The sequence below is a fragment of the Rattus norvegicus genome, chromosome 10 (assembly GCF_021556685.1).
Source record: "Rattus norvegicus strain SHRSP/BbbUtx chromosome 10, alternate assembly SHRSP_T2T, whole genome shotgun sequence".
NCBI classification, from domain to species: domain Eukaryota; kingdom Metazoa; phylum Chordata; class Mammalia; order Rodentia; family Muridae; genus Rattus; species Rattus norvegicus.
Window position 1 is genome coordinate 112,044,840 of NC_141543.1, and position 24,283 is coordinate 112,069,122.

Here is a 24,283-nt window from a genome sequence, read left to right on the forward strand (position 1 = left end):
CACTTGCCTAGCAAGCGCAAGGCCCTGGGTTCAATCCCCAGCTCTGAAAAAAAGGAAAAAGAAAAAAAAAAAAAAGAGAGATAGAAAAGCTGTGGGGAAAAAAACCAAATGAGAAAGAGGCCATCAGAAAGGGTGCTTCACAGCACTTACAAACAGTCCAGACCTTCTAACACACAGGCCCTCACTTATGTACCTGAGGAGGCTCATAAATTGCAGCCACTTCAGCCCTGATGCCAAGGGGAATGTCTTTGTGCTCTGTGTACCGTCCATATAAGTACCCGAAATGTTGGTTTCCTGTCTTTCTCCAGAAGTCAAGGAAACGGTCAGCAACAGTGTGATTCTCAAACATAATGTTGTCCACATGTCTATATTTCTGTGGAGTTAACAAAGGTTAACAAAAGTGTAAATGCAAATATCCCATCAGAAACAATGCTGTTTTTCAAGAACCAATCTAGTAAAAGCATTCTCTAGTTGTTTTCTTAATTTACATAGCTCTGTTTTTATGTGTAGGAGTATTTTGCTTGAGTGTATAGCTGCACTCTTCCTGCAGGCATGGTTAAGAGCACTGAGCCATGTACTCCTAGCCCTGTTTTGTTTTATTTCAGCTTGGACCCAGCCCTAGTTCTCAGCTACACAGCTTAGAGGTGCAATTCACACACATTGCCAGTGGTAGATCACCGACTTGCCTCACATGTGTACTGGAGTTTAAGCCCCTGAAGGCTGCTTACCTGTCTGTTCAATGTGATGGCACTAGGCTGGCATTTGGTACAGATACCATTTGGCCAAGGGAGGTGTCCCTCACATCCTGACTTAATCTTGCAGCTGATGTTCTCCAGGGCAACGAACTTCCCCCTGAGGGAAAACAAATGACTGAGGTAAACATAACAGTAATGGGAGGCAGGCAGGAGATGAAAGGGCATGTGAGCCAGCATACATCCACTGGATAGCGCTTCTGAGGACGATGCACTAAAGCCATTCTAGTAGAAGTTCACAGTTCCCCACTTTCTACACCCATGATTTTCAGGGGCACTGTTGGAAACCTATTAGCTAACTCGTGCCACCAAGAGAAAGTACAGCTTGTGAGTGACTGATGACAATATTAGTCCAGTATTTACTCATTTGTATCAGACGCTTATTCTTAGGAAAAACCTCCTTAGGATACAGAGCAGTCACATAGTCACTCTGCCTACTACGGAAAAAGCATCATCCTAGATTATCTATGGGATCGCCCAGCCTACCCCTGACCTATGGTAATTCTGTGTAAGTGCTATCAGTTTTCTCAACCACAGAATGGTCCATTCCACATTCTGGCTTGATAACAATTGTTTTATTTCTTTAGTGTGCATGTGTATTTGTGTGCATTCACATGCAGAGGTCAAAGGTCGACTTATAGCAGTTGTTTCTTTCCTTCTACCACGTGGGTCATAGCCAGAGATTGAACTTAACTTGACAGCAAGTACCTTTATCTAACAATGGGATCATTTCACCCACCTCCATTTTCTTTCTTGCCCTCCCCCCAGCTTTATTAAGAAATAATTGACCAAGGCTGGAGAGATGGCTCAGTAGTTAAGAGCCCCCACTGCTCCTCCAGAGGTCCTGAGTTCAATTCCCAGCAACCACATGGTGGCTCACACCCATCTGTAAAGAGACTCAATGCCCTCTTCTGGTGTGTCTGAAGACAGCTACAGTGTACTCATATAATAAATGAATAAAAAAAAAAGAAATAATTGACCAAAAATTATACATATTTGTTGTACCATGTGATTTTTTTGTAAATAAAAATTTTATGGGGTTGGGGATTTAGCTCAGTGGTAGAGCGCTTGTCTAGCAAGCGCAAGGCCCTGGGTTCAGTCCCCAGCTCTGAAAAAAAAGAAAAGAAAAAAAAAATTTATGTTGTTGGTGTTGATGATGATCCAAAATACTTACATGCTGTGAATGGCTAGTTTGAGATGAGTTAAGATCACCTTGCCTTAGCAGTGGTGGTAGCCCACTCCTTTAATCACAGAACTGGGGAGGCAGAGGCAGATAGATCTCTGAGTTTGACCCCAGTCTGGTCTACTAAGTGAATTCTAAGACAGCCAGGACTACACAGAGAAATTCTGGCTCAAATAAATAAACAAGTACATAAATAAATAAAATTAAAAAGTCATTTTGGATTCTGAGAAAAGCTAAAATCAGGCAATCATTTTTAACAACAAAACAACTGCTAACTTGAACTTAGAGCCGTCCTCTCATCAGCGAGGCCTGTCTTAAGAAAACTAAATAATACCTGTTGCCTTCATTCACCTTTCTGGCCACTGCTGCCACCAGCATTCAGGAAAGAGGAGGCTGCTTATACTGCCCTGCCTGACCAAATCTGTTCACTAGAGCCCCTCTGGTACCAGAAGGCAACCCACAAGGGTGGGCCCCATTAAAGTTGTAAAAGTAAAGCTGACAAACAGGGAGAGCCCTGGGGAGCAGCTGTCTCTGCCACAGCTGTGTATCTTGTTTACCTCTCTGAGCACTGAGGTGACAGCAGGACATGTGCCAGGTCTTCCGTGCCTCTAGAATAGGCAACATTCGAGATTTCACTGTTTTCTACACTGCACTGCTTCCCTTTTCCATGCTCCATGACTATAAACCATAATCATCAGAAATGCACACAGAGGACACTTACTTGTCAGCCCCTCCAGTCAGCTTCCGGATGTAGGCATGGAAGGACATGTGCTTCACAGGAGGCTCCAAGTGGTTCAGATAGTCTTCATCAAATGGCTGCCAAACCATACACAGAAAATGAATGGTCACGGGTCTGTCAGGATACATGGGGCTTCTGAATCTTACTGTGCAGGGGATCAGACCAGAAGGCACAGAGACAATAAAGGAGGCTAAGCTGGGTCTTCACTAGTTCAAGGTCAGAATCAAGTTTTTTTCTGTGCTAGTCACATTTTTTGAGATAAAATGAACTTCTATTAAACATAAATGTTCTAAGAAGATTTTGCAAAGTCACAAAATGTCTGAGGATATAGCTTAGTGACAGAGGACTTATACCTCTGAGGCAGTACACACACACACACACACACACACACACACACACAGACAGAGACAGACAGAGAGACAGACAGGAGCAACAGGAGACCTAAGATTCAGACAGACACAGTAAATCAAAAACATCACAAGCAGGAACTGAGAGGCCCAGCTATGTGTCAGAGAAGAATTATCTAGGAAGGCAACTGTGTATACCCCTTCATCACAGCAACACAAATGCCTCAGCCATTCACAATCCCCCTAAAAGGTCTCTCCCATAAATAAGTCTCAGATTCTTTGTACTACTGGGAATAAAAGGCCCAAGACAATAAATAGAGAAAATCTTTAAAAAGCCGTAACACCCAAGTTTAGGACAAGAAAATGCTTAGACAGCTCTTTCAGCAGCAGTCAACCACACTGCCCAGCCAAAACCTGCTCTGCACACTTACCTCCAGTGGGACACAATGCACACACTTGCCCAAGGGACCATGGCGGCATCTGCAGAGTGCACAGGGCAGAAGAAAAGCACAGGGGCAAAAGGTCACTCTCTGTTGCTACTTCCCAATATTATTGCTATTGCTGTTGATGGTCCACAAACAAATGTTCCCAGTATAGCAGTTGTTTATTCTGGTATGTACCAGAGAAAACTACATGATGGATCCCTAAACCTAAATCCCAGTATTCAGGACACAGAGGCAAGAAGACTCCAGCAAGTTCAAGACCAGACTGGCTGACAGGACTACACAGGAAGAGGCTGTCACAAAAGAGGACAAGAAAGGGGTAGAGGGAAAAGAAGGAATGGGGTGGGTGGGAAGGGTAATAAAGAAAAAGGAAAGTGAAAACCCTGACCAACACATCAAAACCACAGCTTCATCGATGTTAACTGCTTCACAGGACATCAGCTAAAAAATAAAAAACACATGAGGCTGTATTCAATCTCCAGAATGAAAAATAACATGTTGAAAATGTTAAGAAAAAGCTGGGGAGATGGAGAGATGGCTCAACAGTTAAGAGCACTGACTGTTCTTCCAGAGTCCTGAGTTCAATTCCCAGCAACCAAAGGGTGGCTCACAACCATCTGTAATGGGATCTGATGTTCTCTTCTGGTGTGTCTGACAAAAGCAAGTGTAATCAAATACATAAAGTAATATTTAAGAGAGAGAAAGAGAGGGGCTGGGGATTTAGCTCAGTGGTAGAGCGCTTACCTAGGAAGCGCAAGGCCCTGGGTTCGGTCCCCAGCTCCGAAAAAAAAGAACCAAAAAAAAAAAAAAAAAAAAAAAAAAAAAGAGAGAGAAAGAGAAAGAGAAGGGGGGGAGGGACAGGGAGAGAAAGGAGGAGGGAGGGAGAGAGGGAGAGAGAAAAGCTGGGCAGTGATGGCACAAGCCTTTGATCCCAGCCTTGGGGAGGCAGAGGTAGTCGGAACTCTGAGTTTGAAGCCTGCCTGGTCTTCAGAACAAGTTATAGGATAGCCAGGCTACACAGAGGAAACCCAGTCTCAAACAAAACAAAATAAAATAGAAAGGAAAAGAAAGAGGTCATCTTCGTGTTTCCTCAATCGCTAGGAGGCAGGCTTATTTCTGAAGAGCAGAATTAACATATATGTGAGCAGGCTCTAAGAACCATGAAAGTCCAGATTATAGTGAATCCCTGGGAAGAAACACCAATAGAAGTCGGCTCAGAGGCCGCCCTCTGCAGCCGAGCGGCATTTCTGGCTATTCCGTCTGACTTAACAGTTGCTGATGTAGCACTCAGAACTAGTATCCCAGTGTCAGCACCTTACTGCAGTTACATAGTCAGACACTTACAAAAGATCTACTGCAGAGACAAGCAGTCACACGTACATAATTTCACATCAGAGTGTAAATCAGGATGTTTCTAACTGGTCTCCCTGTTTATTTTTAGTTTTATGTGTATGGGTGCTTTGCCTCTGTGCAAGCCTTCATACTACGTGCCTAGCACAGAGGCCAGACAACTGTAAACCACCATGTTGATGCCGAGAATCAAACCCGAATCCTCTGCAAGAACAGCAAGCACTCTCAAATACAGAGCTATCTTGCCAGTCCCTAACTGGTTTCTTTAAAAAGAGTTGCCAAAAAATCTAAAATAAAGGAATGCACACGCACTAGCATTTTACATAGCCTGGTACAAATGAACATCCACAGAGTAGATCTGGGATCAGATTAACTGGAGGGTATGCACTGGTAGCTGGTGTCCAGGATATTCTCCTAGCAGTCATTCTATTGCTCCTAAGAGGTCAGAGCCAGCTCTTATACTGGTAAACAATCAACTTTTACTATCTTGTACTCTTACCTCTGCTGGTGCAAGGAAACATGCATCTCAAGAGACATCAAAATAGGTCTCTAGACACCTTTTGAATTTCTTAGCATTCACATACTCCTAAACATTTTATGTGGAATCTATGTTAAAGATTAATCTACTAGGGGTTGGGGATTTAGTTCAGTGGTAGAGCACTTGCCTAGCAAGCTCAAGGCCCTGGGTTCGGTCACCAGCTCCGGAAAAAAAAGAAAAAAAAATTATGTGATACTAGATGGCCAAACTCAGATTTTTTTCACGTTTAGCAAATACTTACTAACATGGAACATGCCTAAATTTTTTTTTTTTTTTTTTGAGACAGGGTTGCACGAGATAGCCTGAGCTCACTATGTAAACCAGGCTGACCTTGAACTTGCAATAGTTCTCCTGCTTTTGCCCTTAAGGGCTTAGATTACTAAAGCCACTACGCTCAGCTCTTAAATATTTCCTTTATTGATCCATCAAAGGTTTCACTGGCAGGAGCCGTATGGAGCACTTACAACTGTGGGTCTCGGCTCCTATAAATCTTCCCATCCTGCTTGCTGAGGTATTGATCAATCTCATCTTCAACCACGTGAGGAGCACCAAAGGCCTTTAACCCTACTGAGGTCGATGTTTCCATTTCAGATGAGGGTCCAGCAAGGCTTGAGGGGAACAGGAACAACAAATCGCCATGCCTGTTCGAAGGACAGAATGTCACAATGCCATACTCCCCCAAACATCACAACACCATACTCCCTCAAATGTCACAACACCGTACTCCCCCAAATCTAAACCACAAAATTTGGTGTGGACGGACCCTGACAGCTTCAAAGGACAAATGCTACATTTAAAGGATACACAGAGAACTTCCTGATTTTAGGACAACAGAATTCTTTGTTTCCTGGCGTTATACACATCAGCGCACATCCTCTGTAATTTAACTTCTCTTTCCTTTAAAAGCTATGAAGCACACCCAGCCATCTGACTGCATGTTAACACAGCTTTGTAGTCACCTGAGCCTGAATGACAGACAGCCTCCTGCTCCTTCTCTGCCTTTTGCCCCTCTGGCCTGAGTTGAGCTCTCCATCCATAGCAATCTATCTAACCCATACACTCCCAGGCCATGTTCAGTTCTCCATCCATCTATGTGGCTCATATACAAGTGCCTAGACTGGATGAGGTGATACTGATTCACAAGTATCCAGACATGGATGACACAACCAAGGATTTACAAAATATTTCACATCTTGGTCTTCTCATCTACAGGGCTCAAATCAACAAGTTTCCAGGTATAATCCTGACTGTCCTGGTTGGCGGTTTTTTGGTTTGGTTTGGTTTGGTTTGGTTGGTTGTCTGGTCACCGTGACACTAGCTAAAGTGATACAACAGAGAAGCACAACTGAAAACAGCCTTGGCACAACTGCCTATAGGTAATCCTGTGGGCAGTCTCTTAATTAGCAATTGATATGGGAGGGTCCGGCCCACTGTTGGTAGTACCACCTCCTGGTCAGGTGGTCCTAGGGTGTTTAAGAAAGCAGGCTGAATAAGTCATGAAGAATGAGTGTTCCTCCATGGCTCAATTTGTACTTCAATTCCTGCACTGCTTGCTCTCCCTTGATGACTATGACCCAGGATATATATGCCAAATCAGCCCTTTCCTCCTCCTCAAGCTGCTTTTGGTAGTGGTGTTTTATCACAGCAATAAAAATCCTAATTAAAACACTGGATTATTGGGGCTGGGGATTTAGCTCAGTGGTAGAGCGCTTACCTAGGAAGCGCAAGGCCCTGGGTTCGGTCCCCAGCTCCGAAAAAAAGAACCAAAAAAAAAAACCAAAAAAAAAAAAAAACAAAAAAACAACCCACAAAACCCCACATCTCACTATGCAGCCTGGGCTGCCCTCACACTCAAAATCCTTCTGCCTCTTACTGGGTATTAGGATTACAGATGTGTACTACTACATCTGGCTTAACATTCCCCAGGGACAGGAGTCACCACACTAAAGGGGCAATTCTGCTGGTTTCTGCCACTGGGAAGAGCATACCCATAGGCACAAGCAAACGCCAACACTTCTGCTCTGATAGGGCAGACTTCCTGGCACAGCCTTCCTCTGTCCCAAGACTGCAGAAGGCCTGCTTCCCAAGAGCTGCCTCAATTCTACTTGCTCCGCTGTAACTTGGCATGACTTATGGCTAAAGAACGTTTCTTCAAAGCTGTTCACAGAACCATTGTGGTCATGCCTGACCAGAGGTGTCTTGTGGCACTAAATCACCCAGCCTTTGAAGACAGGAGGTGACAGATCACTTGGCAAACGTTCAGCCGCTGTCAACAGGACATACAGGAAAGAAAGAACAAGTGGCCCAGTGCTGAACCGCAAAGGAAGAAGAGCAATGACTGCAAGTACAAGCACTGCAGTCGACCAGGAGCACAAGAGCTGCTCTCGACTCCGTCTCCCTCCGTAATCCATAGGCAATAAAGCTGCCAAACTGTAGCCAGAACTTCTGCTTCTAGCACTGGATTAAATATTTCTAAACATCCTCTAACTATAAAGTCCTTGGCTCAGACACTGGATCAATTTTAACAAATACACTGTAAAAGCACTGCTGAGCTCTAAAGGTAAAAAATACCCAGGGCTTTAAACGCTCACAGTGACGTCAGTAAGAATAGTGGAGAACACAGCCGCTGTCCCTTGGCTAAGGCCAGGATCAGGAACTTGAAGCTCAGAGACTGCGGTGTTCACTGGGCAGCAGATGAGTCTTTGAGCTCCCTGCCCACCTTAGACTACTGAGCCTGAAACTCCTGCATCAAACCAAAGGATTAGCCAGACTTGATGGTGCACACCTGCTATCCCAGCACTTGGGACGGTAAAAGCAAGTCTTACAAATTCAAGGTCAGCCTTACCTAGACATCAAGTGCAAAGCCAGCTTGGATAATATGAGAATGTATTCAAAAACCATTAAAAACCCAGATGACTCAAGAAGTCAGAACTGAGAGAACTGAGGAACTGAGAATTAGAACCAAGAAGAAACTGAGTACTTCCATCAGATGCCCTGCAGAGAAAAGTCACCTCTAAGACTCTAGTCAGGCGCATGCCTATGAGTGAAACCCAGGCTGCTTCCGGGATCTGGAAGACCAAGACCAGAAAGGGATGCAGCTCCACAGCACCCCCTTGTGCTCACTAAAATGCCACTAAAACCAACTTGGACCAAACAGATCCTCTTGGAAGCCACACTTCCCCCAATAAAAACCAAAAATTACAAGGGAGATAAATTCATACAAGCAAAAGAGTAGACAGAGTAAGGGCTGAGAGAGAGGCAAGCCTACAACTCAAATGCTGGAGTTACTAGACACAAACACAAACTCCAGAGAATGGAACAGAAAGCTTCCAGGAAAAAGCTAGGAGCAGCCTGGCACTTTGAAGTGCTAGACATCAACAGCCCCTATATGAAAGGAAGTCAAATAATGCTTTACTTAAGTCTAGTGGTTCAGACCTGTAAATTAGGTACTCAGCAGACAGAAGGCAAGTCTAAAGCTAGCCTGGGCAACACAGAAAGACTGTCTCAATATAAAAAGTTTAAAAACGAGAAGAGCTTTTGTTTCCTCCTCTGGTTCCTGCTTCCTTACCCTCTTTCCCCACTCTCTCCCCATTCCCCTCCCCTCTCTCTCTCTCCACCTGCTCATGACCGGCCTTTACTCCTCTACTCTTTCACTCTCCTCCTTCTCCTTCTCCTCCTCTTCCTTCCTCCTTCTCCTTCCTCCCCCCCCCCCCCCCCGCCTTTCTCTTAACTCCCCTCCCCATGGCCTGAATAAACTCTGTTCTATACTTTAAAAAGAAAAAAAAAAATGAGAAGAGACCTGGGCATTCAGTTCAGGGGTAGAGTGCTTGCCCATTGTTTCTAACAATACTGCAAGTTGATACCAATACAGAGAAAAAAAATAGGATATTTAAAAGTCAAAGCGGTACAGGCACCTGTAGTCTGAAGCATAATTCCAACTTAACAAATAAAACTATTTGAAAAGTAAAAACAAACACCCTATACTCCCAAGCAAGAGTGTAACAACCAGCAGTCATGCAGACCAATCAGGTCTCCACATTCATCATGGAAAGCACAGAATACAAAGCAAAACAAGCAGCTTTGAATGTAACCTACACGGTGGGTGGAAAGGAGAGTCTCAAACAAACAATCCTCCTGCCTCAGTCTCTCAAGATCGTGTGTGTTGGAGCACACAAGAGAACAATGGCTCAAGACATACAGTGTCACCACAGGATTCATAACAAGTTTCATTTAATAAAAACAGAAGTGGAGGGGGATGCTAGCTCAGGTGAGACAAGGGTGGTTGGCTATCATTCAATCCACCCCAAACTATGAATCCCTTGATTCACTCTGCTTACTTTCATTTATGTTTAAAATATTCCAAAACTTGAAAAGTTTCTCTCAGAGGCGAGATGTGGTCGTGCACACTTTTAATTCCAGCACTTGGGAGGCAAAGGCAGGTGGATCTCTCTGCATTTGAGACCTGCTTGGTCAATACAGGAAAGACAGCCAGGACTATGTAGAGATATCATCTCCAAATAAATCACACACACACACACACACACACACACACACACACACACACACACACACACACACAGCTTATGTCACAGAAGTTGAAAATTGCATGGTAGTTATCAGACTGTAGGAAGAAGAGTGGAGGTTGGTCAAGGAGAACTGGCTTACAATTAGTAAAGATTTAGGAGAAAGAAGTGTGAGTAAAGTCCGCGCTGCTGCATGGTAAGGAGACCATTCTCAGTTTTATGTTTTGTTCCCTGTCCGTCCGTCTGCAGCTCTACTGCATCTTATCTGCCGGGATGAATGGCTTTGCTCCCACAATGTCTGTTTTACCACTCCAAAGGCAATGGAGTCACTGAAACTAAACCAAAATAATCTTTTGTTCTCAGGTATTTATTTTGTCACAGTAATGGAAGGGTGACCAACACAGAATGCTCATACCAAAACATCACAGCTCCCATAAATCTGGACTTTTTCCAGGGTTTCACACATGCTAGGCACATGTCCATCCACCATTGAGCTGAGTCCCCAATCCCAATAATTATATACAAACTTTTTGTGCCACTTTTTATGTATATTTATGATCTTAATGTTAGTATTTACTTGTTTTATTGTGTGTGTGCCTGTATCTGCATAGCACACGCACCAGGTCTCTTCTATGTATGCCCCAGAGACTGAACTCAGCTTATCTGTCAGGCTTGCTGACCTCACTCTTCCTGGCTGAGCCACCCACCATACAGCCCTATGCATTTATTCACTTTAAAGATGGGTTCTTGCTGTGTGACCAGGCCAGCCTGGCACTTGCAGTACAGACCAAACCAGCCGTGACCCACCTGCCTCTGCACCCTGAGTGCTGAAATCAAAGGCCCACACCACTCATGCCACTAGTACTCCACTATTATTGTTGTTATTTGCACCTGTTCTTGGCTTATGCGTGGGTTCTGAAAATCCAAAATAAAATACTTCACCTGTCTTCTTTTAGTTCTATGTTGGAGTTTTTTTTAAAATAATTTCCAGTCGGGGTTGGGGATTTAGCTCAGTGGTAGAGCGCTTGCCTAGCAAGCACAAGGCCCTGGGTTCGGTCCCCAGCTCCGAAAAAAAGAAAAAAAAAATTTTTCCAGTCAAAATTCAAAAAGAATCATTCGTGTATGTGTGTGTGTGGGGGGGGGGGGGGTAAAATGTTTCTTTTTAGTGGTGATATTGCTGGGGATCGAACCCAGGGTCTCACAAATATAAGCACATGTTCTACCATGGAGCTAAATACAGAAAAATATATATTTGTGTATATACACATAAAATATATGTATATATATTTGTGAAGGGAGGTTCAAAACAGGGTCTCTCTATCTACATCTGGAAATAAAAGAATATGCTACCATGTCTGGCTCAAATAAAATATTTTAAAGTGAAAATATAAGCTGGGCCTCACATCTCTAATTCCAGATCTCAAAAGGCTGAGGCAGGAGGATTAGTGTTATGTTCAAGGCCAGCAAAGAAGTGAAAAGTATGTTTGTTGGAATAAAATCTACAAATAGAGCATACATTAAGTACAAACAAACTAACCAAGCAAAACACCCAGGCAAATTCAACAGAAAACTACAGAGCCCTAGGACAATGTGTTCTCGGAATAAAGGGGAGCTGAGAATAACCCAGAGAATCAGGCATGCTAGACAAGCACTCTGCCAATGAATCACACTGTCAGTCACAAATGGATCCTAACAGCAGCCAAAAGAAACAGGAAAAGCACAGCACACACACACACGCACACACGCACGCACGCACACACCCTATAAAAAGGAATAACAGATTTCATTATTGAGAAACAATAATGAAACTACAAGAGAGAAGAGTAAGATCTACAGTTTCGACAAAAATAAATAAATAAATAAACAACAGTCTTAAAAACACAAGTAAAATAAAGTTTTAATTATTTTCAGTTCCAATGGTCTTATGGTGTGTTCTCTAGACACAGAGGCCATATGAGGACAGAATAACCCAACAAGAAATATGTCATAGCCTGATGGCACCTGGATCTTCAACCTCTAAGACAATAAAGATAAAACATATAACCTAAACCCAGTCAGAGTAGCACAGGTTTCTAGTCCCAGCATGGAGGAGGCAGGGTGAGATTTCGGGCCAGCCTGGATGATACAGAGAGTCCAGAGCAAGGAGGAGGGCACAATAAGACAACAACAAAAGATGCTGTCGACTGTAGCCTTGAGAGGTGTTCCGGATGGATGCCTTCTGTTCTCTCTCCTTGTTACCACACAGCAGCAAAGCAGTCCACGTGGTTTATCTGAAAACTGTTCTCTTCGTACCTGCTTTCTCTTCTTTAAGACAAGGCCTTGGGGTTGGGGATTTAGCTCAGTGGTAGAGCGCTTGCCTAGCAAGCGCAAGGCCCTGGGTTTGGTCCCCAGCTCCGAAAAAAAGAAAAAAGGAAAAAGAAAAAGAAACAAAAAAGACAAGGCCTTGATCTATAACCCAGGGTGGCCTCAAATTTGCAATCATCATGCCTCCCAGTTCCGAGTATGTCCAGTTTGTGACATTCTTTCCTTATCTACTCATGAGAACAGTTTTATGTCATACCAGCACTTAGGAGGAAGGGGCAGAACACTGAGTTCAAGGCTAATTTGAGTGGCAGGAAAACCCTGTCTCAAAAACAAACAAACTACACTTTAGCTTGGCAGCTGAACACTTGCCCAGCCTCTGTGGAGACTTAAATGCAATCCTGCGCACCAACACCAACCAGAAAAGCTACACTCTAGGCTGGAAGGATGGCTCAGCAGTTGAACCTCCTGCTCCTCTAGAGGACGTGAGCTAACTGCCAGCACCTCACATCAGACAGCTCACAACCACCTCCAACAGGCTCGCAGCCACAAAAACATACACTCATACAAATACAAATTTCTATCAAAAAAAGCCACAGCCACTGTTTTAATGCTTACTGTACCTTAGCATATGCAGGTACCATACATCCACACGGCAAAGGTACTGCTGTTACAAGGATGACAAGGCCCAGTGAGGCAAAGAAGCTTCCCAAGGCTCACGAGCAGAGAATGAATGGCAACATAAACTCAAAACTTCCGTAACACTGAGAAATGACTTGATTCGGGGAGCTGGTGAGAGGACTCAGTGGATGACGGTGTCTACTAACAAGCCCCCAGGACCCAAAGGAGAGAATTATTTTCCCCAAGTTGACCTCTGACCGCTTCACTCAAGAGCATGCACATATGTGTGCACATGAACACACATATACAAATGAGATGTAATAAATTGTTGTTGTTATTGTTGTTCTGAGACAGGGTCTCACTATGTAGCCCTGGCTATCCTGGATCTCACTATGTAGACCAGACTGGCCTCGAACTCACAAAGAACTGCCAGCCTCTGTCTCCCATGTGCTGGGATTAAAGGTGTATGCTGGCTATATATTTTCTTTTTCTAAAGAAATCTCAAAGAAAATATGACCTCAGCTACCCTGTTGGAAATGGTCACAAGTAACAATAAGGAAAGGCACAAGCTGGTGAAAGGGATAGACAAACACGTCTTTGAACAGTGTACACCATTATTACATACTGTTCCCCACACATCCTCATCTATAAACTCAAAAAGTGAGAACTGTCAGAATAGCTTTCTATTCTGTCTAGTGAACAGGTGTGCAGTCAAACACCTGCAGACTGAGCCACACATGTAGGTAAAACACTCATACACATGAGATAAATACATGGAAAATAAAAGACTGCTGAATGCAGGTACCCAGTTTATAGAAGGGTGAACAAGCTGCTCTATAAAAAGCCACAGAGCAAACATTTTCAACTCTGCAGGCTTCATCCTTGTTGCGACCACACTCCTCTGCACTCACAAAGAGCTGCATGACCCAGGACACCATGACCACAGGCAGGAGGGAGGGGCCTTTGTCAAAGTCCCACTGGCATGCAAGTGAGAACGGCCACCGTAGCTCACCTATCTTCTTAGTAAGCAGGGCTGTCATGATGGCATCTTTCCCAAACAGCTGTGCTCTATGTCCCCTCCTCCAGACAAGACGTTGGCCCTACTGCAGATATGGACCCAAGACTATAACCAGAATTCCACAGTCAAACCTGCTCAGTAGTAACTGCTGGCCTCGCATGACTGTTGTACACCAGCCATGGGACACAATCCCCTGTATGTGAGCAGTGAGCAGAGCCACAGAAATAGTATCCAGAGGTAAAAGAAAGTCCAGACAGCCTCAGTCAGTCAGGGCACTCCATCCACCTCCTCCTCCTGCCTGTCTCCCACCAGCTGGACACTTACTTGATTTTTAGCAAATGCAGGGATTTGCTGGACGATGCTGTTATCTCTCCAGTCTTGTTTCTATTGATGTAAACCGAGAAGCCGTTGTTTTGGAAGCCAAACTCCTTTGCAACCTACAAGCCCCAAACAACAGAAATGTAATGAAACATCCAAGTATCAAATGCCAGAAGGTGCCAAGACCACAGGAAGAACAATTAGTAATGTTAGACAGTGCTCATCAGAGTATGCATCCCTTGTCGTTTCACTCAGGAAAAACTGTATTGATCACACCAGTGACAATTCAGTAAGTGGTCCACAAGAAGCCAAAGATCCTGTATAAATAATAAAAAAAGGTGGAACCAGCCAGAGTCAAGGCCACTGTGTAAGTTAATTGCTACTTTTGAAACAATACTGAAAACCCAATTCCCATCATAAACCTACCAGTAGAGAGAAAATGGAGTGCAGAATGATGCTACCAGTGGAAAAGCCAGCTGCAGCAAGTAAGAGTCTCAACCGCTAGTGCCTGCTGCCAAGCCTTATGACCAAAATCTGATACTGGACCCATAGTAGGACAAGAGAATTGACTCTTGCAAGTTGTTCTCTGACCGCCACATGTATACCACGGCATGAACCATCCACCCCAATACATAAATAAGTGTAAAAGATTTTTAAAACGAAAAGTCAGCTGGGCACAGTGGCACACTCCTGTGATTCCAGCGCTGGGAAGATGCAAACGGAGTATAGAGTTCAAGGCTAGTCTCAGCTACCCAGCAAGACTGGACTAAATGCATGAGACCCTGACAACCTGACACAAAACAATGAAAGGGAGAGGGGTTGGGGATTTGGCTCAGTGGTAGAGCCTTTACCTAGGAAGCGCAAGGTCCTGAGTTCGGTCCCCAGCCCTGGGGGGGGGGGGGGGGGGGAATGAAAGGGAGAAAGGAAGGAAAAACAGATAAGCAGGAAGGGAGGTAGATCATCAAATCACGTGTGCTATGGGACCTATTAATCATTTAACTCAACAGATATTAAGTACTCCATGTGGGACTCTGGAGGTTCTGGGCTCTGAAAACCCATCAATGAGACCTTGAAATGAATAGTCTCAAATGAACCAATCACTAAGATTCCATAAGTTGCTGTCATCTTCTTTTCTGGCTAGGGTAGAGATGGCAGTGGCACAGATCTCGAATGGCTCTGGCTAGCTTCAAACTCAGAATGCAGCTAAAGCTGGCCTTGAACTCCTGATCCTACTACCTGCACCTCCCAAGTGCTGGTCTGTGAGTTGTTTTCAACATAAACCATCTCACCAGTGACACATGCCAACATTATTTTCAGAGCATAAAGCCATATATAAAAAAGGTCGCTTACTTAGCACAGGCCATCTTGCTCAAACAACATTTACAGGGCTCAAGATCTGCTTTCCAAGCAAGTTTATAAGGTAGAAAGAGGCTGTTTTAAAGACCATTTATTGGGATTTTAACCCTACACACACAGTATAGCTCCACTTACAAGAGACATCTGAAATAGTGGAACTCAACACTTAGTGGGAAGAGAAAACGGAATGGTGGTGACCAGGGCTTCAGGGAAGCTGTTGTTTGAAGGAGAACAGATTTCAGACATACATAATGAAAATGTTCTGAAGACATGTTTCACAGCAATGCAATTCTTAATATGGAATGAAAAATGTAGTAGAATGAAATATGTAACAGAAGAGGAAAAAGAACACGTAATACCGTAGATGTAAATCTGCATTTGATAGCAGAGAACCACATCCATAACACACTGTCCAATAAAAAAAAAAGTAAATTAAAAATGGATACATAAGACCATCTTGAATATGGATATACTTGTAAACCACATGGTCTTATAGGCCCAATGTGTGTGCAAACCGACAATCCACCTAGGCTTGTGTGAACTTGTCACTCCCAATGGCATAACTTGCTATACCCACCAAACAAGCCAATTAATGAGTGATGGAAAAGGGAGAAGTTGGATGCTGAGTTCTGCCAGTTACATGGAGAGAGCAGCCTGGGTGCTGGGAGTCAGTGTCTCTGGACACTGGCAGAGGAGGACCTTTTGGGACAGGACCTGCAGAGACGCTAACTCGGCAGGGTTCAACCCTGTAAACAGAATGCAGTTTGGATCCTATCCCTTTAATTTCACTAAAGTTTTACTTCTTATATATGAGTGAGAATGATGCACAATTAAAATGCCTTCCAGATAATTTTCAAAAAGCACTGAAGCACGAAATAAAACTCTAATGACAAACAGTTTCCCAGGCAGACATGGTAAGGTTTCCCAGGTAAACATGGTGAGGTTTCTTTGGAAATGCCATTGTGTTTGAGATGGGAAGAAATGTAGCAAGAGTATCAGTAAGATTGTCTCTGACATTTGAAATACCTCACCAAAAGCTGCTTCAAGAATAACACTATGCGGGGGTTGGGGATTTAGCTTAGTGGTAGAGCGCTTGCCTAGCAAGTGCAAGGCCCTGGGTTCGGTCCCCAGCTCCGAAAAAAAAGAAAAGGAAAAAAAAAAAAAAAAAAAGAATAACACTATGGGCTCAGTGGTTAAGAGCACTGACTGCTCTTCCAGAGGTCCTGAATTCAATTCCCAGAAACCACATGGTGGCTCTGTAATGGGAGCTGATGCCCTCTTCTGGTGTGTCTGAAGACAGATACAGTGTACTAATAAATAAATAAATAATATGTTAAAAAAAAAAGAACACTGTGTACTTAGCTATAAAATGCAGCAAAGTGAGTTGGGAATTACATTACTTCCATATTGACAAAGACAAAATAAGAGGGCCACAATTTACTGGCCTAGGATACAAAGTATGAGACAAAAGTTATTCTCCTCAGGGCTGACTCAGCTCTCTCCATTACTCCCTGTACAGACAGAGTCATAAACACGTGGCTTTAATTTCTCTAAAAAAGAACTAGGGGGCTGGAGAGATGGCTCAGTGGTTAAGAGCCCTGACTGTTCTTCCAGAGGTCCTGAGTTCAAATCCCAGCAACCACATGGTGGCTTACAACCATCTGTAATTGGATCCAATGCCCTCTTCTGGTGTGTCTGAAGACAGCTATAGTGTACTTATAAATAATAAATAAATAAATCTAAAAAAAAAGAACTAGGGAGGGGTAGCCTGAAGAGATGACTTAGTGGCTAAGAGCAAAGGCTGCTCTTCTAAAGGACCAAGGTTCAATTCCAAACTTATGTAGCAGTTCATAACAGTCTATAACACAATTCCAAGGGGATCTGACCCCTCTTCTGGTCTCCACAGGTACTAGACATAGGTATGTGCTACTCATATACTAATCCACAAACCTAAATATGACAAAACTGCCAGAATTCCACTGTTCTATGTAATAAACAACCGTGCAGGCAAATGACTACAGACCTGGCAACACATGCAAGCAAAACGTCCATACATTAAACATCCATACATTAAAAGTAAAACATTTAGGGCTGGAGAGATGGCTTAGTGGTTAAGAGCACTGACTGCTCTTCCAGAGGTCCTGAGTTCAATTCCCAGCAACCACATGGTGGCTCATAACCATCTGTAATGGGATCTGATGCCCTCTTCTGCTGTGTCTGAAGACACAGTGTACTCATATAAAGTAGATAAATAAATCATTTAAAAAATAAAAAAGATCAGGGAGAGGCAGGGCTGGAGAGATGGGTAAGCTGTTCAGATGTTCAGATTAGGACCCCTCCCTAGTTCTTTTTTAGAGAAATTAAACACCTCATCCTATTGCAGAAGACCTGGAATCAGATACCAACACCACCTGTAACTTCAGTTCAGAAGAATCCAACACCCTCTTCTGGTCATCACTGACATTGCATGTATGTAGTATGCAGAATACAAGCAAGCAAAATACTCATATACATAAAATAAAAATAAACCAATCAGGAATCTGAGGTAGACAGACCTTTCTGAATTAAAAACCAGATGTGAGGCCAGCCTGGTCTACTAAGCAAGTTCCAAGCCAGTCAGCACTAAGTAGTGAGACACTATCTCAAAATTAATAAAAAGAATGAGCTGAACGTAGTGGCACACACCTTTAATCCCAGCACTTGAGAGGCAGAGGCAGGCAGATCTCTGTGAGTTTGAGGTCAGCCTGATCTACAGAGTGAGTTCCAGGATAGCCAGGGCTACACAGAGACCCTGTCTCAAAACAAAACCAAACAAAAATAAATAAATAGAATGGGTCATTCTAAAGAAAGCTTTTATTACAATTCCCCTTTGACAAACTCAAGTTTTCTCCAAATGTTATTTGAAACACGGTCCTTGCTGTGTGCGTGAGCACATGCACGTGCGCATTCACAGGAAAGGGTCTTATTCCATGGACCCAGCTGGTCTGCAGTTCACTACATTGCCTACGGGGTCTTTCTTTTTTTCTTTTTTTCTTTTTTTCTTTTTTTCTTTTTTTCGGAGCTGGGGACTGAACCCAGGGCCTTGAGCTTGCTAGGCAAGCGCTCTACCGCTGAGCTAAATCCCCAACCCCTGCCTACGGGGTCTTAATCCTTTCTCATCTCAGCCTCCTGAGACAAGACCACAGGTGTTAACACCACACCCGACTCGGAATTTTCCTTCTCAAAAACTACTCTTGCAAAGTACTTTAGCATCTCCTGTGGTCATATTAGTTGTGATTGAACACCTGACCCAGAGCTCGGCATAGCGATTCACACTTACAACCCCAGTGGCACTCAGGAAGCTCAAGCAGGAGTTACTTAGAGCACAAGGCCAGCTTACATAGTGATACTCTGTCTATCTTTCTGACTCCACCTGCCTGTCTCCTTTCCCTCTCTACCTCCCTGCCCCTATCCAGTCCAATCACACAGTGAAAAAGCAGTTATGAGGGACAGCCTGGTGGTGAGAGTCAAAAAGGAAACAGAAAAAGGCAGAGACAGGAACCCTGGAGAGAACAAGTACCTTTTTCAGAAATGTTGCGGCTGTTTCTCTCTTTGTTGCTGTGATCCTCTTCACTCCATCGGGGGATTGGACACGGATTATCTACAGTAAATCAAGAAAGACGGTTACTGTACCTAGTAAGGGATTGGTTTTATAAGACTTACATGAGGTCTCTTGCACACTTAGACTGTTGAAACTAAAGGTAGAAGTCACCCTTCTGCAGCTTTCTGTGGTATGTATGTATGTTGTGTGTGTGTGTGCGCGTGCGTGTGTGCACGCGCGCACACGCGCGCGCGGGAGGGCTGTATGCAGCACGGGCGTGCTCACTTATGCACACCCACATGCTGTCAGTCAATGTAGGGCAGCTTCCTCTACTGCTCTGCACCTTCTGCCATGGAGTCTCAGACATTCACCTCTCTGTCTGGCTTTTTTCCACATGCTGGGATCCAAACTCATCCCAATGCTTGTACAGCAACCCCTTTCCCACTAAGCCACCTCTCCACTCCCAATCTTTCCCTTCAATCCCCAATTTCATTATTTCTTGAAGGGGAAACAAGATGTAAGATGCTTCAAAACTTGAACGACGGTCTAGAGTACCACTCTGATTCAAACTCTGTAATTTCATGTGGAACACACAACTTCGAGGCTAACTATGGTGGGAACATGTAATCCCAAGCACAGGTGAGAACATCTGAAGAAGGCAGCCAGAGCTGCACGAGACAATCTTAAGTTAAGGTTTTTGGACTGTTTTTCAAGGGTTTCTCTGTCCTAGAACTCACTCTATAAACCAGACTGGCCTCAAATGCACCTGCCTCTGCCTCCCAGAACGTGTGCCACTACCACCCAACGATAAGGTTTTTATTTTACAAATGTAGGTGTTTGCCTGCCTTCATGTACTTCCCTTCAAGATCACAAGAAGACATCACATGAAATCATCTTAAAAAGGCCAAAGAGATAGTTCAGTCCTTAAAAGCAACAGCTGCTCTTGCAGAAAAATGGGTTTAATTCCCACCATGTACATAGAGGCTCTCAACTGTCTGTAATTCTAGTTCTATGGGATGCACTAACCACTTCTGTTCCACAGGACCCTGAATGCTTATGGGGCACACACATATATATGCATAAAAAATAAATTAATTTTAAAATAAAACAAAATAAAGGCCCTTAATATCATGGTAAACTCTAAGGAGAGGCTTTCTTGGGGCGCTGGGTTTTAACAAAATGTATTTCCATGGCAAGCAAAGATAAAAATGTTGACTGGCCTCTAAGAATGCTAGACACAGGCCCACTTTCTAGGACTTGGCGTTTGAGACTTGGCTTCTGAGAACACATCATTCATCATGCCAGGCACTGCTGGAGCCCCTGCTTTAGCAAAGAAGCATGAAAGGGCATGCCCTGTAAACCAGGCAGCTTTGCCCAGCCACCTGAGGACTGCAAGGAAAGATACAAAATACCTCAGAAAATACCTCTGTTGTAGTGCTTTCTCCAGCACTCACTAATGGTGCACTGTACAGAAAATACTTTAGGGGTTGGGGATTTAGCTCAGTGGTAGAGCGCTTGCCTAGCAAGCGCAAGGCCCTGGGTTCGGTCCCCAGCTCCGAAAAAAAGAAAAAAAAAAAAAAAAAACAGAAAATACTTTAAACAAAGACTTCTACTAACACACTGAGGAACTCCATAATGGCTTACAGTTAACTGAGTTTTGTCTTCTTTTTAAGAACGATGCAGGTTCTTCTAAAATGATATGACCGCCCCTCTCAATTTTTAGTGAGTTTTACTTGGTTTTGTCCAGTATGTTCAACATTAAATACTCTGTTCTGGAAAAAAGGCATAAAGTTGTGCACACATTTGCTTCTGAACCATATCTGTCTCAGTGTCTCATTTCTTCACCCAGCTCCCATCTGTAGTAAGTGCAACTATAAGTGAGAACTGATTTCTAGAACTCTTTTCTTCACTTGGGATTTGATGCCGAGGAAAAACACCTCATATATATTTCATTCTTATCTGTCTTCAACTCTGCAACATGTCAAAGTTAAGACCTTGCTTCTCTGTGGAAGGCTCCACAAACGCTCCTTCATTCCATCACTTACCCTGGTACTAGGAGAAAGAAGTAGCAAGAGAAATCTGTTGGTTGGCTGATTTTGGTTTGGTTGTACGCATGATGCAGACCAGACAAGTTTCAAACCTTTAGGAACCTGGCCCAGGTTCCTAAGTTCTGGGATTACAGGCCTATGCTACAATGCCTTGCTTCCCAAAGAATTCTAAAGCGCAAAGTCACTGTACCTGATGGGAGTCTGAATTGAAGAAGAAACAACCATGTGCTGAGAAAGGTTTTGGATTAACCTCTGACAGGCTACAAAAGAGAATACAGAATAGACAGATTTGGCCACACGAAGAACACAGATTCTTAATGTTAGACGTGGGGCTGGAGAGAAGGCTCAGCAGTTAAGAACACTCGCTACTCTTCAAGAGGTCCTGAGTTCAATTCCCAGCAACCACATGGTGGCTCACAACCAGTCTATACTGGCATCTGATGCCCTCTTCCAACATGCAGGTATACATGCAGACAGAACAAAAATACATATCTATTAAAAAAAAAAAAAAAAGCCAAACGTGTGGAAGCAGCAGCAGCAATCCCACTTATCTGGGAAGCTGAGGAGAGTCTGAGCACTGGAGCTAGACGAGCCTGAACAACACAGTCGAGTCTGAGTCACAAAGTAAAAACAAAAACAAACAAACAAAAAAATCAAGACTAAAAAAATAGAAATTTTCTTGGAAGAATGGTTGAATTTTTAACATTATCCCTACAGAAGTTCTTTGAAGACCCCCCCCCTTCGAATTCAGAAGAAACAGGGATGGAGAGATGGCTCAGAAGGTAAGAGTACTCACTCACTGCTCCTACAGAGCATCCTAGTTCAGTTCCCAGCATCCACAACTGAGTGACTCACAACTGCCTGTAACTTCAGCTCCAGGGTGTCCAAAACCTTTAGCTTCTAAACAACTGCACTTATGTGCACATACCCTACACATAACTTTTTCAAAAAGGGGCTGGTGAGATGGCTTATCCATAAATAGCACTTCTTGCTCTTCCAGGGGAACTGGGTTCAATTCCCAGCACCCACACGTTCCTGAGGATCCAAACTACTCTGGCCTTCTTTAACAATCAGGTGTGGTACATGTACATATATGAAGGTAAAATGCCCATCTACATAAAATACATGTCTTAAAAGTAAAACTTCTAAAATCAACTTCTGAAGAGTATATTAATTCCTTACAGCCTGAGAAAGTCAACTGAAGACCAACTGATGCCCAGGTCAGCCTCTGAAACAAACTGCTTAACCTCAGCAAAGATCATTAAAGTGGGAAGTTTAAAAAGCAGATTTACCTGCTGATACCTCACCTATGTCTAAGCAAGTCATCTGAGATGGTAAACTTTAGTTTAAAACAAAGTCAGCCATTCTGAGGTTTCTCTGCATCATCTGCATTCAGGATAGGAAATACAGAGAGAACGGAAGACCCCTAAATGGAACTGTAAAGAAAGAGAGGCTGCCCTAAGAGAAAAGCCTTAAGTCTTAACCTGCCAGAAATAGTAGTCCTTGTCTGCGATGAGGTAGGTGAGGTGGGAGCATGTCAATGACAAGGACAGTCTGAGATGAAGTAGTACGACTGTTTCAAGAAACAAAACAAAACTCAAGAGCTACACTTCCCTGGAAATCCAAGGAACCCAGAGAGAGGTGATTGTTCTCGAATGCAGGAAACCATTGCAGAGCTGTCCCAGGCTTAAAGCAACCAACATGATTCCGATTCCACGGAAATCTCAAATATTCCTCAATGTTGGCCATAATTATTCTGTCAGGACAGTCTGTTTACTCTTATCACTTTGGAAACTCCCACAAGTTAACCACCGGCTGGTTTTCCTCTTGTTTTACTGACATATTCCATGGGGTTGGGGGTGACAATCTCTACTGACAGGCCAAACTGAAATCAGCCTTCTTTATTATACTCCTTTTAAACAGGTAGTCATCAAGTTGTCTATGTCAAAGAAGAGCCAGTCCCGCCAGTTTTCGGATTGCCCCCATGGCCGCGTCCTCTGTGAAAAAGGGGTTCCCCCTAATGATGCCCTTCTCCGGTCGACTCTTCCGGAGTGAAATCATGACGAGGCACTGCTGGGATGGGGGAGGAGAGAAGGACGCACCCGGCTTCGGGGCCTGGGAGAAGGCCGAGGTCCCTCAGAGCAACCTGCGGCAGCAGGGAGGAAGAAGGCCGCTCCACTCGGACCGCTCGGCCCCCTTCCCACCAGCCTCTCCGGGCTCGGCTAGGGCTGGTACCTCCTCAAAACCAAGGCGAATGAGGAGAAGCCGCCGGCTCCGAGCACCGTCCAGCGCTGGCCCGCCCAGGACGCCCGCAAATCTGCTGCCTCATCCCGGCGCCCCGCTCCCTCCCGACCGCCGCACTCACGATGCTCTCGGCCATGGCGGTCGCTCCTGCCTCCGGGCTCGGGCCCCGGGCTGCCGCCGCCTGTCTCCCCAAGGGCCTCGCAGCCCCGGCCTCGGCCTCAGCCCCGGCCCCGGCCTCCCGCCGCCGCCGCCACCGCCGCTCCAGCTTCGCCGCCCGGCTCCGCCAGCGCCGACGTCCGGTGCTTCGCTCAACGCACTCCGCCAGGCGAAGAGAGACGAAACAAGGTTCCGGCCCCGCCAACGGCCGCGCGCATGCGCAGGCGGCGCCGCGCGTACCTCGGCCCCGCCCCTCCTAGGCGCGCGTCTAACCCTGCCTCCTATACTGGACCCAGGACCTCAAATTAAGAAGACGGACAGGAAAGGCATATTCCTGAAAGTTCGAACGATACAAAAAAGCTGCAAGAGGAGACGAGCATCGAGATCTCACTCAAATATAACCGTTAAGGATGTTCTGTACCGGGGCTGGGGATTTAGCTCAGTGGCAGAGCGCTTACCTAGGAAGCGCAAGGCCCGGGGTTCGGTCCCCAGCTCCGGAAAAAAAAAAAAAAAAAAAAAAAAAAAAAGGATGTTCTGTACCGTCTTCACAATTTTCCAGGTCCTCCTTTTGCACTGAATTTTGTAACTTCATGCATATGTTTTGAAGCAGATGTAATGGAAATCTCTTAAGAGGCTAAATGCCTCCGAATTTTTATTTGATTTTGTTGTTGTTGTTGTTTTGGCTTTTTTTTTTTTTTTTTTTGAGACAGGGTCTCACTAAATATAGCCTTGGCTGGTTTGGAACTCACAGTGATGGGCCTGCCTC

The 24,283-nt window shown here is 44.4% G+C and overlaps 1 protein-coding gene across 2 annotated transcripts in view; it reads right to left on the reverse strand.

The window, feature by feature from the left end:
- Nucleotides 1-23,671, reverse strand: part of Nploc4 (NPL4 homolog, ubiquitin recognition factor) — a 55,527-nt gene extending 31,856 nt beyond the window's left edge. Inside the window, exons 1-8 of one of the 2 annotated variants that reach the window (XM_087569507.1) lie at nucleotides 23,483-23,671; nucleotides 19,049-19,129; nucleotides 14,140-14,252; nucleotides 5,817-5,993; nucleotides 3,453-3,501; nucleotides 2,657-2,751; nucleotides 729-852; nucleotides 194-373 (exon numbers count right to left, since the gene is read on the reverse strand). In XM_087569507.1, the coding sequence (XP_087425633.1) occupies nucleotides 194-373; nucleotides 729-852; nucleotides 2,657-2,751; nucleotides 3,453-3,501; nucleotides 5,817-5,993; nucleotides 14,140-14,252; nucleotides 19,049-19,129; nucleotides 23,483-23,497 (834 nt within the window). In that variant the 5' untranslated portion in view covers nucleotides 23,498-23,671. 2 annotated transcript variants of the gene reach the window in all.
- Between the last annotated feature and the right edge of the window lie 612 nt (nucleotides 23,672-24,283).